At 48.2% G+C, this 15,233-nt stretch overlaps 1 protein-coding gene across 3 annotated transcripts in view; it reads right to left on the bottom strand.

Annotated features, from left to right (window-relative positions):
• Window positions 1–1,083: 1,083 nt before the first annotated feature.
• U2SURP (U2 snRNP associated SURP domain containing) overlaps window positions 1,084–15,233 on the bottom strand; it is an 835,376-nt gene continuing 821,226 nt past the window's right edge. For all 3 annotated transcript variants that reach the window (XM_086943721.1, XM_086943722.1, XM_086943723.1), the window contains one exon: window positions 1,084–1,618. In XM_086943721.1, the coding sequence (XP_086799847.1) occupies window positions 1,480–1,618 (139 nt within the window). In that variant the 3' untranslated portion in view covers window positions 1,084–1,479. The remainder of the gene's footprint in view (window positions 1,619–15,233) is intronic.

Raw genomic sequence — 15,233 nt, 5'->3', positions numbered from 1 at the left:
CTAAATTAACCCATGTACATAGGTTAGTACCTGGTGCACACAGTCTTCTATGACATAAATTCTCATGCTGAGATAACTCAAGGTTCTTTACACTACTTAGTATGCAGTTACTTAGAATATTTGCCCTGCTTGAAACTTTCTGCAGCACCAAAAAAACTTGTATGGAACATGCTGGCACCTGCACCTAGAGTTACTCTTCAATACAAAGATTTAACGTCTTCAATACCCCTAAACACCTATGATGTATTAGGAACACATGCTTTTTGTAAACACACTCATTGGCTGGACACAGGATGAAAAAAATTAGGTAACTACGGGAGACAAGTAATATGGTAGTTAACCGCCACTATGTAAATTATAAAACAAACTAACACACTCACTGGCTGATTTCAAACAAGGAAAACAGTTTCACAGATGGAGACTCACCAAAGAATTGGTGTAAAAGGCATTACGCTGTAATGCTTGGAAATTTGCCAACCCTGATGAATCAGAAGGATTTAAGCTGACTTGCTGACACGCTCATCAATAAAAGGTGTTGGGTAAAACTGAAAATGTGTACTGGCATGTAAAAAGATGGTAGGGTTTAAAAACATTCAAGAGTGGAAAGCTGGATAAAAAGAAAAATATTTTAAAAAATGGAAGGAAAACATACCTGTTTTTCATATGGGCAAAAACAGAACACATCAAACAACAACCACCAACGCAACACATCTGAATGGTACCCCTATGAACACAAGGTAATCAGTACACTAAAGGAACTCAACAAGCCTATGAAGAGTTACATGAAAAAAAACATATAGAGAACAGACTTAATTAACAATGCAAACAGCACTTTGGGAATCGCAAGGGGTAGGAAAGTGCTACATATTTTAAAGTACCTGGTTTCTCTTTCGTGAGGAGAGGACTAAAAAGTCTGCAACGTTGCAATAAAACCAAAAATGTAACTGTGCAGGTTACAAATTGCTTAGTAGCTTGTCTAACACCCTGACTGTAACATCAAATTGAAGAGGAGTGGACTCCTCCTGCTTCAGAAAACATAAGTCAAAACACCATTACTATCAAGAACTGAAAGTGCTCTTGCTGTTTAGAAAACATCTGTTCATATTTTATTTATATTCTACTTCAAATTTTCAAAGCTACAAAATGTCAGGGAAACACATGTTTTTCTACTTTTCTAAGACATTTTAAAACAAAATATTACTGGCATTAAATCAATTACACATTTCTGATAAGAGTTCTTAAAATAAAATTTCAATAAGAGGGGGAATAGTCACAATGAGGATAATTTTTACAATATAAAACAATGGTGGTTTTACAGATGTACAGTAGTTACTGATGAGCATAAAGTGCATTCACAAAAAATAGCACGAATGCTTTTTTTTTGGATTGCCTTTTTTTGTTTTTACAAGTGACAGTTCAGGCACAAAAAAGAAAAATGCATTTCCAGTAGGAGGGTTCATTAAAAAAGTGAGCGTTTCGTCAGTGTTTGCTTTTTTTCGACTTCTTGTGTGGTCTGTGTGGTGATCTGGATGGTGATCTGGACTTTTTTCCAGACTTCTTAGGTGTTCTGGATCGAGACCTTCTTGACCTTTTTGGTGTTCTAGAAGAAGATGGTGATCTGTGGAAAAACCCTAAAATATTTACTTGTACTACAGACAGAAAACATTTGTGTGAGTTTACAAGAGTATATAAAGCACCCACCATTGCCCAATATTTGTTACTTATATTTTTTACCCACTTTCTGACATGCGGAGAGGAGCACTGCAGAGATAAATGCAACACAATTGACGTTTGCATATCATGGGATCTTATAATCATGTCACTATGGAGGAAGGTGAAGAATATGTGGAAATATTTTTTTATCCACCTGAAAAACGAGTTACTTACCTTCAGTAACATTCTTTCAGTGGGATACATGAACTGCATATTTTTCACCTTAAGATACTCCCAGTTTTCAGACTTGATCTGGAGACTATCATAAGATAGCGCCCCCGCCTTCTGCTAGGTGGCATTTTGTGGCTCTGTGCTGACTTCACACCACTCCAGAAGTGACGGAGCGGAGCCATACATTAGTGCCACCCCTGCATGCGGATGTCAGTTTTGCATCTTTTCCCATTCCCCAATCTGGGAAGCAGAGTGTGGACAATTGTTGGTAGCAGTGTGCTGAATATAAGCATGGACCCATTTAGATGTTACAAGAGGCCACTCCATAGAAAGTGGGGTGGAAGGGCTATAAAGTATCTTCAGTCAGACGGAGTATCAACTAGAAGAACGAGTTACTTATCTTTGGTCACGTTTTCTTGTAGAGACTAACTGCAGATTCCTCACCTTAGAACAGGGTTCTCTAGAGTTGGTCCTGAAGGGCTGGATCTATGTGAAATTTTGAAGATACCTACATTTATCTAAATGGGGATATGTTAAAAATCTGGCACGAATCTGGACCACTAGCACCGATTTGGAGAATCCAGCCTTAGAATATTCCCCAGGTGTCAGACCGGATTCAGAAATCTTGAGCAGTACCTCTGCATGCGGGTCGGTGGTGATCGGCTCCGTGCTGACAGTGACATGCGTGGGCCTATATAGCCACCACCGAAGCTTGCGGACACCAGTTTCTTTAGTGACTATTTCCACACTAACCAAACTGAGCTACATCAGAATGATTGTTTGACAAGTGTGCAGATTTCTAGAACAAAGAGCCTTGTTCGCAGAACAGGGAGGATGGGAGAGTCGGTGAGGAATCTGTAGTTAGACTCTGTACCTGAAAAAGCGTTTATACTGAAGGTAAGTAACTTGTTCTTCTGATAGAGACTTCTAACTGCAGACTTCTCACCTTAGAATAGATACCCAAGCAACACCTCACTGGAGGTGGTTCTGCAAACTAGCTCAAACCAGAAAATCTAGAGGGATCAAATGGTCAAAACGCCCGTCTTGATGGCCCTGTCTAAGCAGTAGTGCTTCATGAATGTGTGGAGGGATGTGACCGTAGCAGCTTGGCAGATATCCAGGACAGGTGCCCAATGTGCTAAAGCATGAGTATGGTCCTTGGCTATGGTAGAATTGGCTCACTAGGCCACAGGAGGTTGCTTTTTAGCTAGTGCTTAAAAGATTTGGTTGCTTTTTAGCTAGTGCTTAGAAGATTGTAATACAAAGTACAATCTATCAAGAGATTTTTCACTTCTGCACTGCCTTGCTTTTTTACGCTCCTGTGATTTTGATAAAAGGTTGAATGTCCACTCCGTGGTCTTTGGTGCGATCAATGTGAAAGGACAGAGTTCTTTTTATTGATCCAAACAGTGGAGTCCCTACTCTTTCTCGGAAGGATGAGGTGGAGTGAAGAATTTCAGCGAAGTGATGTTTTGGTTAACATGGAAAGAGGTCACCACCTTCTGAAAAGACAAGAGTCTGAAAAACCAGTTTGTCTGTGTAAAAGTTAGGGTACAGAGGGTTAACTTAAAGGGTTTGAAACTCACCAACACTTCTGGCTGACATTATGAAAACTATGAAGGTCGTCTTAAGATTTAAGAGTCTGAGCAGACAGCAATGCAGATGTTTGAACGGGGAGTTTATGAGAAATGTTAGGACCAAATTAAGTTCCCAATGAGGCATGATAAAAGAGGTAACAAATGTTGCAAGCCCTTAAGAAAAAGTGTCACAATGGGTGACAGTGAGGGAAGATGATCAGATACAGCAAGAAAGACAATTTGGCCAAAAGATAACCTTTAACAGTGCCCAAGTTTAGACCTTACTGGGGTAAGGACAACACAAACAATAACACCTCCAACATGTAGGCCAAAAGTGGGACAACATTACAGGAGGAGCACCAAGCCACAAATCTGTCCTAACAGCAGGGGAATATAGTCTTTATGAGGGACACCTGGCTACCAAGTTGACATCATAAATGTTGGGAGGAAGATCAAAGTCATTCAACTTTCGCAACTCAATCTCCATGCACAAAGATTTGGAAGGCCTAAGCTACCATCCAGTTTCCAGGGTCTAGGGCACACACAACTTCAGCCAACATAAGCATTTCTATTTTCACAATAAGGTGTTGAGGGAGCCTCCATTCTTTTTTGGGAAGAGAAATTAACAGCAATAACAACAATGCCCTATCTTTAATACTGGAAACCTCTTGATGGCTCCTGTTGCTAACAAAACCTGACTTCCTGACAGGTTATGTTGTTCCACTGGGGCAGGTGGTACAAGATCCTGGCGCCAATAGGATGGTCATGTTTGATGGAAGGCTCCCGAAAGTTGCTTTAAGGATGCGGCAGTCGGAGGGGAGGGGGAACTTGACACCGATCTGGGACTGCCTTCCCCACCCTCCGTGGGATCAGGGAGCCCAGCCATTAAAAGGCTGGGAAGCCTGCTGGGCCCACAGGAGCCCCAGCCGCAACCACAGAAAGGATGAAAAGATTGTTGCTGTGGCCTAGAAGCCAGAGAGGCCCATGGTTCTGATGGTGTGTTTAGGGTAAGGGGATTGATCCTGTTAAGGACACCAGAGGCTGGAATCTATGAAAGAGCGTACATGTGAATGTGCCTCTGCCTTTTTCAGAGAGCAAGGGCAGCAGTGCACAACGAGGCCCATAGGGCATGGGAATATCGGCCCAAGTGGCATGTGGTCTTTACTGACCACAAGGCCAAGCAGGCGAAAGAGAAGATTCTCTTCCCAAAAGTGTCCAGCCTCTTGCATTCATTATCCAGTGGAATGGAAGGGAATGCTTTTGTGTTGACCTTAGCTGTTGAGACCTGCACAGCCAGGCTCTCCGGGGAGGGATGCTAGGAGAGGAAGGCTGGGATGAGGTCGATGGACTATCGTGCGGTGCACAGGAGTCCCTGTGCAAAGTTTAGCCCAGGCCCCAGAAGAATGTTTGTGAGGGCCTCATTCACCCTGGGTGAAGCACCTCCGTCAAGATGTTGGTACTTGCCCTAGCAGCTGGCAGCTACCTCTGCTGCCCTACGTATCACAGTTGCAAATGATAAACCTTCCCCTAAAACAGCCCCCGGAAAGGCAAGCAGGCCAGAGTCAGGAGAGGTATCTAGACCACTGGCGTCACCCAGCTCCTCATATCAGTTGACTGCTTGGTCTGGGTCCTCCTCAAAGAGTCCATATCCCTTCTTCCACCCCCTCTTCAGGTGGGTAGAGCAGTTCAAGGGTGGCAACTTCAAAGGTGGATACAGCCTGGATGGCAACTGAGTCCAGCTTGAGCGTCACATCAGACTCTGAAATAGCAATAGGCCCTTTGTTCAGTGTATTGAAAGGACCGGGGCCAGGGTGGGAGATGAATCCATGACGGTGTCCCACCAGATCTGGCAACGGATCCAGAGGGCCTGGCTAGCGCTGTGGGATGAACCAGCCAGTGGATATCTAGCAAGGTCACCACTCGGCTCCATGGGGCCCAATGGTGCACCAAGAGGGAGTCGGTGACCCAAAGATGGCATGCACGGCATTGTAAAATTCATTTAATTGAGTGGGGGTCACTCCAGGTCCAGGGAACTCTGCGAAGTGCGGCCTGCTGCCAGCTCCACAGGTCGAATGTGAGAGCGGTGTTTCTAAGCACACTGCTTGGATGGGGAAGCTGAAGAACAATCAACAACATCTTGTGCTTCTTGGACTTACCTAGCTTTGAGGAAGATGTTTTGGAGTGAGCAGATGGCAGTGTACAATAATGACTCGGGGAGTGGCCTAGAGATCTCCCTTGGGAGTGGAAACTCTGTGGAGCCACCAGGAGCTTCAGCGTACGCTCGCACAGCTTTTTGGAGTGCATTGACTTGTACTCGGTGCATGCTTTGGCATCATGGCAACAACCTAAGCAAAAGAGACAGACCCAATGGGTATCAGACACAGAAATCTATCTGACTTTTTCCACAAGGTTTAAAAACCCGTAGGTTTGTTCGGGACATATAACTAGCACCCGGGAAGCAAAGAGCTCAAAAAGGGTAGACCAAAATGGATCCAGTCTGACGCCTGGGGAATATTCGAAGCTGAGGAATCTGACATTAGAAGTCTAAACCTGAAAGAGCATTACTGTAGTTAACTTGTTTCTTCTGATTGACACTTCTCACTGCAGTTTTCTCACCCTAGAACAGATACCAAAACAGGGTCTCCCCAGGATGGTGGGTCTGTGAATGGGATGAAACCAAAAAGTCTTGTAGAACACACGGGCAAAATGTCCTATCAGAGGTGGCTGTCAAGTCAGTAATTATTCATCAACATACGAACTGACATCCACATTGCAGCCTGCCACATGTCTAGGACTGCCACACTCTATGTCACTGCAGTGGTAGCAGCCTTAACCTTGGTGGAATGGGCTATCTGGCTCTCAGGAGTACAGTGCTTTGTTAAGAAGACAGTAACTAGAAGCAGGTCTATGATGAAATGCCACCTGTGTTTACATGTGGGCAAGAACAGAATTTGCTGTAAGTGCCCCCTGAGGGTCTCGGTTAGGTCCCTGCTGAATGGCAGTAGGGGACCAGATGGGCACTGTCCTGGTTTAAACATTTCTGTGAGGACACTGGTTTTTACCTCAATAGAAGACAATCATGCATCCAAGATTTTGGTCACCAGTCAATGAACATGTTAAATAAAGCAGCTTCTTCTGTGGAAGGAGTGAGGCCAGCTCCATATCGGGGAAAATGTCCAGCTGACTAGCTGTAGGTCCACATGAAAATTGTCATCACACTGAGGGGCCAATATGATCCCTCCATCATCGCCAAAACCTGACTGGCTCTGTTAAGAGTCTGATCTGAACATCTGTTCGAGCTCTGGAGGGCAGGTTCTAGACAAAGGCGCTGTCTTATCAACATCAGTGTTTGGGGGCTATGCACATCGGAACTAAGCCCGAGCACGTCTTTGGCCAAGGTCAAGACCCATTCAGCTTGGAATTGAGCAGAACTATTGGATCAACATTCTCTTCTGGCGCCAGTGGTGTAAGTGCTGGCATCTATGCAGCAGGACTGGGCCTGGATTTGGCTCCAGAGTCAGAGCTGAACTCGAAGCAAGTTAATGAGACACAGTCCGGTGCAGAGGGTGGGTCTGTTGTCAGTAAACCCACTGCAGGCCTGCATGGAACAATGGGGCCCGAAGACACGCTAGAGGGAGCAGGTAGCATGCCGAAGATGTGCAGCATGGCCTCCTTAAACGCCTCAATCTGTTGTGGCATTACTGAGAAACCCAGAAATTCTGGGTGCATCAGAAGTCACTGCAGAATAGGCTCCCAAATAGGGGAGCAGGAGGAAGATAGTGGGTACTTTGGCATCCTCGTGACACCTCAGACAAAGTGGCACAGCTGAGACAAGGTCCACTTGGACTTATTATGCTTTTTTTTTTATTTGGACTTACTTGAAGACGTGGACTGCGATGATGACCTGTCGCAGGACTGATCCAGAATGCAGGACCGGCTCTGTGTCCTCAACTTCGAGCAAGAGCAAGCTCAACATGACTTTCTGTGGTGCTTGACAACGCACATCTCTGCTTTGCATTCCCAGACTGCCTTCACTTTCATCAGGATGCACTCCACGCGCACCTTGGAGATGTTCTCAAACACCACAGAGACACTTCGTGGGGTTCTGCTACAGATATTTCTTTGTGACAACCCTGCAAGGGTAAACCCTGCAGTGTTAGGAGGGAACATGGTCTCTTGCACACTGGAACAAAATTTGGGTTGAAAGAAACTTGTCAATTAATGAGAAAAATAGGAGCCAACTTCGGATCCTTATACAAAGGGGGCAGAAATGAAAGCAACAGACCTCAATGCGCTTGGGTGGTGCCTATATGAGGCTCCTAGCATAACTTCCGGGACAAAGCTAAACTGCAGCAGTCCTACATAGTACTACCTGCTGGAGCGCAGGGGCTATGTTGAAAAATCTTCCAGATCCAATCAGCACTTGGGGATTACTAATGCGTGGAATCTGCAGTTAAAAGTACCCATCAGAAGGAGTCATCAACTAGGTACTGTTGCATGCCCTAAATGTAGTATGACAAAGCACGTCTGGGATCTAGACTATGCAGTTGTTTCTCCTCCTCTGCAGGATGAGGAGAGAGAAGAGCAAAGGAAGGGTGTCGGACTGGCCCACATGAAATGCAGAAACCACCTTGGGTAAGAAGGTGGGCAGGGACAAAGTACCAATTTTTGAGGTACAAATCACAAAAAGTGGATGCACTGAGTATGCATGAAGTGTTAAATCCTACTAGAAGAAGAAGCTGCCACCTACCACCAAATGTGCATCAGCTTAAACAGAGATGTTTTAGAAACAAGAAACCAGATACACCATAAGCCATCTTCCAGGGAACCAATCAGAGTCAACTATGTAGCACAATACTTAGGGCACTTCCCGTTCTGGGCTGTAGCAAAAAGATCCACAAGCGAAAACCCCATACTTGATGAGTTCACCTCTGTCATTTTCAGGGTGTAGCTCTCACTTACGGTCTTCTAGTGGGAGCAATAGAGCATCCGTCTTTCTGCCAAGGAAGTATGTTAGGTAAGCTGCTACCAGCAAGATTCCCGGTCACTTCACCCACTTGACACAGATGGATTGCTTCACAACAACGGTTCTAATAACCACACTGCCCGTCTTGATACAATGGACAATGGTGGTATTGTTTGAGAGAATTTGGATTGGAGGTTGCCCCTTAAGATGTAAGGGGGAAAGCCTTCTAGGCAAGACAGTCTGCTCGCAGATTAAACACATTTTTGCATCGTCACAGCTTTACATGGACCAAAAGCCTTGGCACAGTCATGTTGCCAAGTCGAGCACCTCAACAGAAGGAGGAGTCAGCTGCGACTACAGTACGTAAAGTCTAAGTGGAGCTGAAAGAGTGACCTCTCAGATGGCTGGAGGGGTAATGCACCAGTGCACTTTCTGGTGCTCAGACTGTAATTACTGATAGTCCACCGAGAAACATCCTTAGTGTTGCAACCACTGCCTCCTAAAACACCACTGGATGAGTTATCAGGATGTACGAAGCCATGAGACCACGCAGGTGCAAAACCTGAAGAATTGAGATTAAGCTCGATCCTCTGAGGAGAAAGGAAAGAAGGCCTTCATAAGGGCTTTATGAAGAACCACCACAATAAAAGTAATTCACTGTGGTGGAGTGAAGTGTGACTTCTGTACTTGATGGTAAAGCCTAGGCCATTGAGAAGAGTCATTGTTCCTTGACTAACATTAGGGACTCTGCTTTTATTAGTCAGGTGCCCAAGTACAGAAATATGTGGACTCTGACGTCTGCAGCAAAGCTGTCCCAAATGGCAGCACTTCTATAATTCACATGGAGCTATCATCAGTCTAAGCAGGACCACCGCAAACCAGCAGTGTTTTAGACTTGCAATGTGACCTTAAATAGTGTCTGTGGGGAGGACTATAAGGGGACAGTAGGCATCTTGGAGATTCAGGGAGACTAACCCATCTCCCGAGTTCAAGGCCAACAGAACCTCTCTCCTGAGATAGAGAATCCTGAACTTTTCCTACAGGATGAGAAGGTGAAGATACAGAATAAGTATACACCCTTTTTGGGACCAGGAAGTAAAAGGAACAAAATCCTATGTCAGTCTTTTCAGCGAGCATGCCTTGAAAGAATTGGGTGTGTTATAGAGGAGAAGATAGAAAGGTAAGTCCTGGCATAGCAGCTGGATAACCCAGACATTTGATGTGTCCACTTCTGAAATGGGGACAAAATGAGACCCCCCCCCCAATAAAAACACCAGAAGGTTGTGATTTGAGGGGGAGGAGTCGGAACAGTTTTGAGGCAGTAGATGCCACAGTGGTCGGAGGGCACTAGAACTTCTACTTCTGACGCTTTCTTGTCTCAAAAGGAGTGGTACATCTACTGTGGAGTTTGGATAGGTGAGACAGTGGCTAGGTCTTCCGATACTGCTGATGGAATGGCTGTGCAAGGTATAACTGGCCTCAGGTGGTGGCTGTAGCTGTATTCTTGAAGTATTCCAGGGAAGATTATGCTTTCTCTCCAAATACAGAAAAGCAACAACGTTTAATCACGTATCATTAATTGTCAAAATGTGTTTGGGAAAATTATAGAGTGATTACTCCCATCTATTAGAGAGAGTATTATTATGCATAAATATTCAACCAACTATGTCGGTGTTTTTTTATATACATATAAGGAAAGGAGAACGTAGGAAACAATGGCTTAACAATATATATTAAAGGTTTGTGTGAGGAAATCGGGTTTTTGCCTCAGTTTTGACTACTGGGCACTGGTGTAATGACTCTGAAATGCACTGCTCCGTGCTAATTAGGACTTAGAGCAAGTTCCCGGAGTCTTAAAAATGTGCATGTTTAATTGGCTCACCCTCAAATGGCATAAGTTTACTTACTTTTCCGGCCCTAGTATAGGGCACCAGGGTTACTGGGGCTTGTAAGTGAAAGTGTCTCCCGTGAACTGCAGCACTAGTTGTGCCATCACAAGGATGACTATGAAAAAGCATGACTCCCAGCCTGCAATTGCTGGCTGGTGGAGCAGTTTTAAACTGCTAACTTGACTTTGCCATACCATGTAATGACAACTGCCAAGTCTTTCTTAGTAATATTAATAAGTCACCCCAAAGGAGGCCTACTGAGCCTTAAAGACAGGGTGCATAATATTATAAGGTTGAACTTGTAGTTTCATTCTTTTAAGATCCTAACGCATAAGTTACTTACCTTTGGTAACGATATATCTGTAAGAAACAGTAGTTTGTATTAGATTCCTTACCTTAGAATATCCCCAGGCGTCATACTGGATCCGGAAAATTTTGCGAAGCAGTACCCCTGCGCGTCGGTAGGCGTAGTCTGCGGCTCCGCGTCCAGCGTCGTGATGACGTCTGAGTACTTAGACGCCGCCCTCACGCGCTGACGTCAGTTCTTATACATAGCTTCTCCACGCCAGAAACGCAGAGCCATAATAAAAACCAACACTGGTGCCATGAAACTAGGGCCCTGAAAGGGGATGCCATTAACTCTAGATATCTGTTTGCAGAACGGGGAGGATGGGTGGGGCGGTAAGGAATCTAATGCTAACTACTGTTTCTTACAGATATATTGTTACCGAAGGTAAGTGACTTGTGCATCTGAAAGAAACAGGTTTGTATTAGATTCCTTACCTTAGAATAGATACCCCAGCAATAACAACCCCGGTGGTGGGTCTGCGAACCAATAATCACACCAGAAACTCCTGGAGAACGAAACGGCCAAAGAGGCCATCTCTCCAGACTTGGCTGTCCAGGCAGTAGTGTCTTGCGAACGTGTGCAGCGAGGCCCACGTAGCTACCTGACAGATGTCCTGCAAGGGGACTCCCCGACCCAGGGCAGTAGTAGCCGCCGTGGCCCGAGTGGAATGGGCCCTCAGCCCAACAGGAGGCTCCTTTTTAGCCAAAGAGTAGCATACCTTAATGCACAACACGAGCCACCGAGAGATTGTCCGCTTGTGCCCCGCCCGACCTTTCTTAGCGCCCACGTAACTAACAAAGAGTTGGTCATCCACCCGGAACTGGCATGTGCGATCCAGATAGAATGAGAGCGCACGTTTTGGGTCCAGACGGTGGAGTCTCTCTTCCTCTTTCGAGGGATGTGGAGGCGGAAAGTAGGTTAGCAAGGTGATGGACTTCCCGATGTGGAAGGCTGTGACTACCTTGGACAGTAAAGAAGGTTGCGTCCGCAACACAACTTTGTCTGGATTGGCAGAAAGGAAAGGAGGTTTAGAGGAAAGAGCCTGGAGCGCACTCAGCCTCCTGGCAGAGGTGATGGCAGCCAGGAATGCAGTCTTGAGAGTATGGAGACGAAGAGGACAGTTATGAAGTGGCTCGAAAGGAGCGCACATTCGATAGGTCAGAACAAGGTTCAAGTCCCACTGAGGCATCACGAAAGGAACAGGAGGAAACATATGAGTGATGCCCTTCAAAAACTATTTACAACTGGGGACTTGAACAAAGAGGGCTGATCAGGGAGCCTTAAGAAGGCGGAAATGGCAGAGAGTGCCCAGAGCAGAGCCCTGCTGGGCAAGAGAAAGAAGGAAGAGGAGAACCTCTGAAAGAGGGGCAGCAAGGGGATCCACAGCCTTTGCTGTGCACCATGCCACAAATTTGTTCCACCTGCAGGCGAATACCGATTTTGTGGAGGGACGCCTGGCTGCCAGAATAACAGCACAGACTTCAGGAGGCAAGTCAAATGGCCTCAACTGCTGCCGCTCAATCTCCACGCATGTAAGTGGAGACTGGACAGGTTCGGGTGGCGGACCGTCCCCTGCTGCTGCGACAGAAGGTCCTCCTGAAGAGGCAGACGAATCAGGGGATCGACAGACATGCTGAGTAGCTCTGGATACCAGTATCTTCGTGCCCAGTCCGGAGCCACAAGGATGACTTGGGCCCAGTCGCGTCTGATCTTCTTCAGCACTCTCGGCAGAAGTGGTATAGGCGGAAAGGCGTACAACAGACCGCAACTCCACTCGCGACGAAAAGCGTCTCAGAGCGAGTGCCGCCTTGGAAATTCCAACGCGCAGAACTGATGACATTGTGCGTTCTCTTCTGTGGCGAATAGATCTAACCAAGGCTCTCCCCACTGCTGAAAGAGGCCTTGCGCCACGTCAGAGTTCAGACGCCATTCGTGATCCATCATGCAACGACGGCTGAGTTTGTTCGCCCTGGTGTTCTGGGAACCTGCCAGGTGTTGAACCACCAGGGTCACGCCCTGATATTCCAGCCACTGCCAGAGGTGCAGAGCCTCCTGGCATACGGTCCACGACCCCACCCCAACCCTGTTTGTTGCAGTACCACATGGCGGTGGTGTTGTCCGTGAACACCTGCACTACACTCCCCCTGACAGAGGGGAGGAATGCCTTCAGTGCAAGCCGGATCGCCCGCAGCTCCAGAAGGTTGATGTTGAGCCGGGACTCCGCCGGAGACCAGAGGCCTCAGATCTCCGCCTCTCCCATGTGGCCCCCCCAGCCCTGCAGGGATGCGTCCGTCACAACTATGTGCTCCGGTTGGGGTAGGGAGAGGGATCTGCCGCTGATCCAATCGCGGTCCGTGAGCCACCACTGCAACTGTCTTGCAGTGCCCTCCAAGATCAAGACCTCGTAGGACAAGTTGCCCCGATGCTGGGCCCACTGAAACTTCAGGTCCCACTGCAGAGCCTGCATCCGCCACCTGGCCTGATGCACCAGAAGGATGCAGGAGGCCATCCGCCCCAGAAGCCGCAGTGTCAACCTGACCGAGACTCAGGATAACGGCTGAAAGATCGGAATCAGAGCCTGATTATCCCGAACCCGCTGTTCGGGAGGATAAACCCATAACTGCGCCGAGTCTACAACCGCTCTGGTGAAGAGGAGCTTCTGAGAGGGACACAGGTGTGACTTCGGCACATTGATGGAGAACCCCAGCAGGTGCAGGAGGTTGGTCGTAGTCTGGAGGTGGCTGACGACTGTCTGGGGCAAGCCTGCCTTCAACAACCAGTCGTCGAGGTAGGGGAAGACTGAAACCCCTAACAGATGAGCTGCGACCACCGCCATCACTTTCGTGAACACCCGTGGGGCACAGGTAAGGCCAAAGGGGAGCACTGCAAACTGAAAGTGCTCGTGGCCTACCGTGAACCGCAGGTAACGCCGGTGGGCCGCCAGGACGGGGATGTGAAAATAAGCGTTCTGCAAGTCCAATGCTACCATCCAGTCTCCCAGGTCCAGGGCAGCTAAGGCCTGAGCCAAAGTCAGCATATTTAACTTCTCCTTCCGGAGGAAGCCGTTGACGTTCCGCAGGTCCAAGATAGGGCGTAGGCCCCCTTTGCCCCTCTTGGGAACCAGAAAGTAGTGGGAGTAATAACCACACCCTACTTCTGGCCCAGGAACACGTGCGATGGCCCCCTTGGCCAAGAGGGCAGTAACTTCCTCTCGCAGAAGATTCAAGTGATCCCCGACACACGGTGGCACTGCGGTGGCATGGCTGGAGGGGGTCGCCTCGAAGGGGAGGGAGTAGCCCCTTCGGACGATTTGCAGCACCCACTTGTCCGAAGTGATGTTGCGCCAGTGAAGGAGGTGATGGAGAACCCTGCCCCCCACTGTCGTCATGTTATTATTATTGAGTCTTGTATAGCGCGTGGTTACCCTTGGTCATGTGGGCCGGAAAGCTCGAACTAGGAAGGCTTTGAGGTGGATGCTGTGGGGGTGGATGTGGACTGGCTTCGCCGTTGTCCCCGGGCACTGCCACGGCGGTTACCACGTCCGCCACCGCGCTGGATGTTAGTCTGCGGCCCGTGGCTGGCAGGATGTGTGGGGGCGCCCCTTCCTTGGCCACGAAAGGAGCGAAAGGCAGCAGATTGCTGGCGCGGGGCCGACGGGCCCAAGGACTTGGCCGTAGCCCTGGAGTCCTTAAAGCGCTCGAGCGCACTGCCTGCCTTGTTGCCAAAGAGGCGACGGCCATCAAACGGCATGTCCATAAGTGTGTTTGGACATCAGCCGAAAAGTTGGCGGACCTCAGCCAGGCGTGCCGACGAATCGCCAGCGTCGTTGTCATCGCTCTACCTAGCAAGGGCTTGGGCAAGTTTAGTCCGGGCCTCCTCTGAACATTTTGGCAGCACGGCCGCGACTGTGTCCCACAGAGAGTGGGTATACCCGCCCAGAGGCACGCGGTGTTAACGGACCGCAACCCCAAACTTAGCGAGGAGAACATCTTCCTGCCATACTGTTCGTACCTCTTGGATTCCCGATCGAGGGAGCTGTCGGGAATGCGGTCTGGGAGTTAGAGGCCTGTATGACCAGGCTCTTGGGGGTCGGGTGGGTGGACAGGAAGCAAGGGTCGCCCGGAGCCGGGCGGTGGCGTCTGGCCACGTTCCTATCTACTGGGGGACCTGTAGCGGGCCTGGACAAGGTGCCCAAAAGAACGTCAGATAAGGCCTCAATAAACGGCAGCAGAGGCTCCGAGGAGCTTGCCTGTGGTTTAAGGACCTCGTTGAGGAGGTTAGACCTCACGGCTGCGACAGGGAGTTCAAGGGATAAGGCCTTGGCCGCCCGCGTCAACACCACACTATAGACAGCCCCCTCCTCCGTAGCCATGGTAGGAGGGGAGACAAAACCAGTTTCTGGCGAAGTGTCCAGACCACTGGCATCCCCAAGCTCACCTGCCCAGTCCTGATAAGGCTGGCAGTCACGTTCCAGAGGGTCCTCAAACCCCTCCCAATCCTCCTCGCCACCCATCTCCTGATACTCAGTGTCAAAGGATGGGGCCGGGTCATAGAAGTAAAAATCTCCT

This window comes from Lissotriton vulgaris, chromosome 11 (genome assembly GCF_964263255.1).
Source record: "Lissotriton vulgaris chromosome 11, aLisVul1.2, whole genome shotgun sequence".
NCBI lineage: Eukaryota > Metazoa > Chordata > Amphibia > Caudata > Salamandridae > Lissotriton > Lissotriton vulgaris.
Note: the sequence above shows the minus strand (reverse complement) of the source record. Positions and strands in the feature narration are given on the sequence as shown.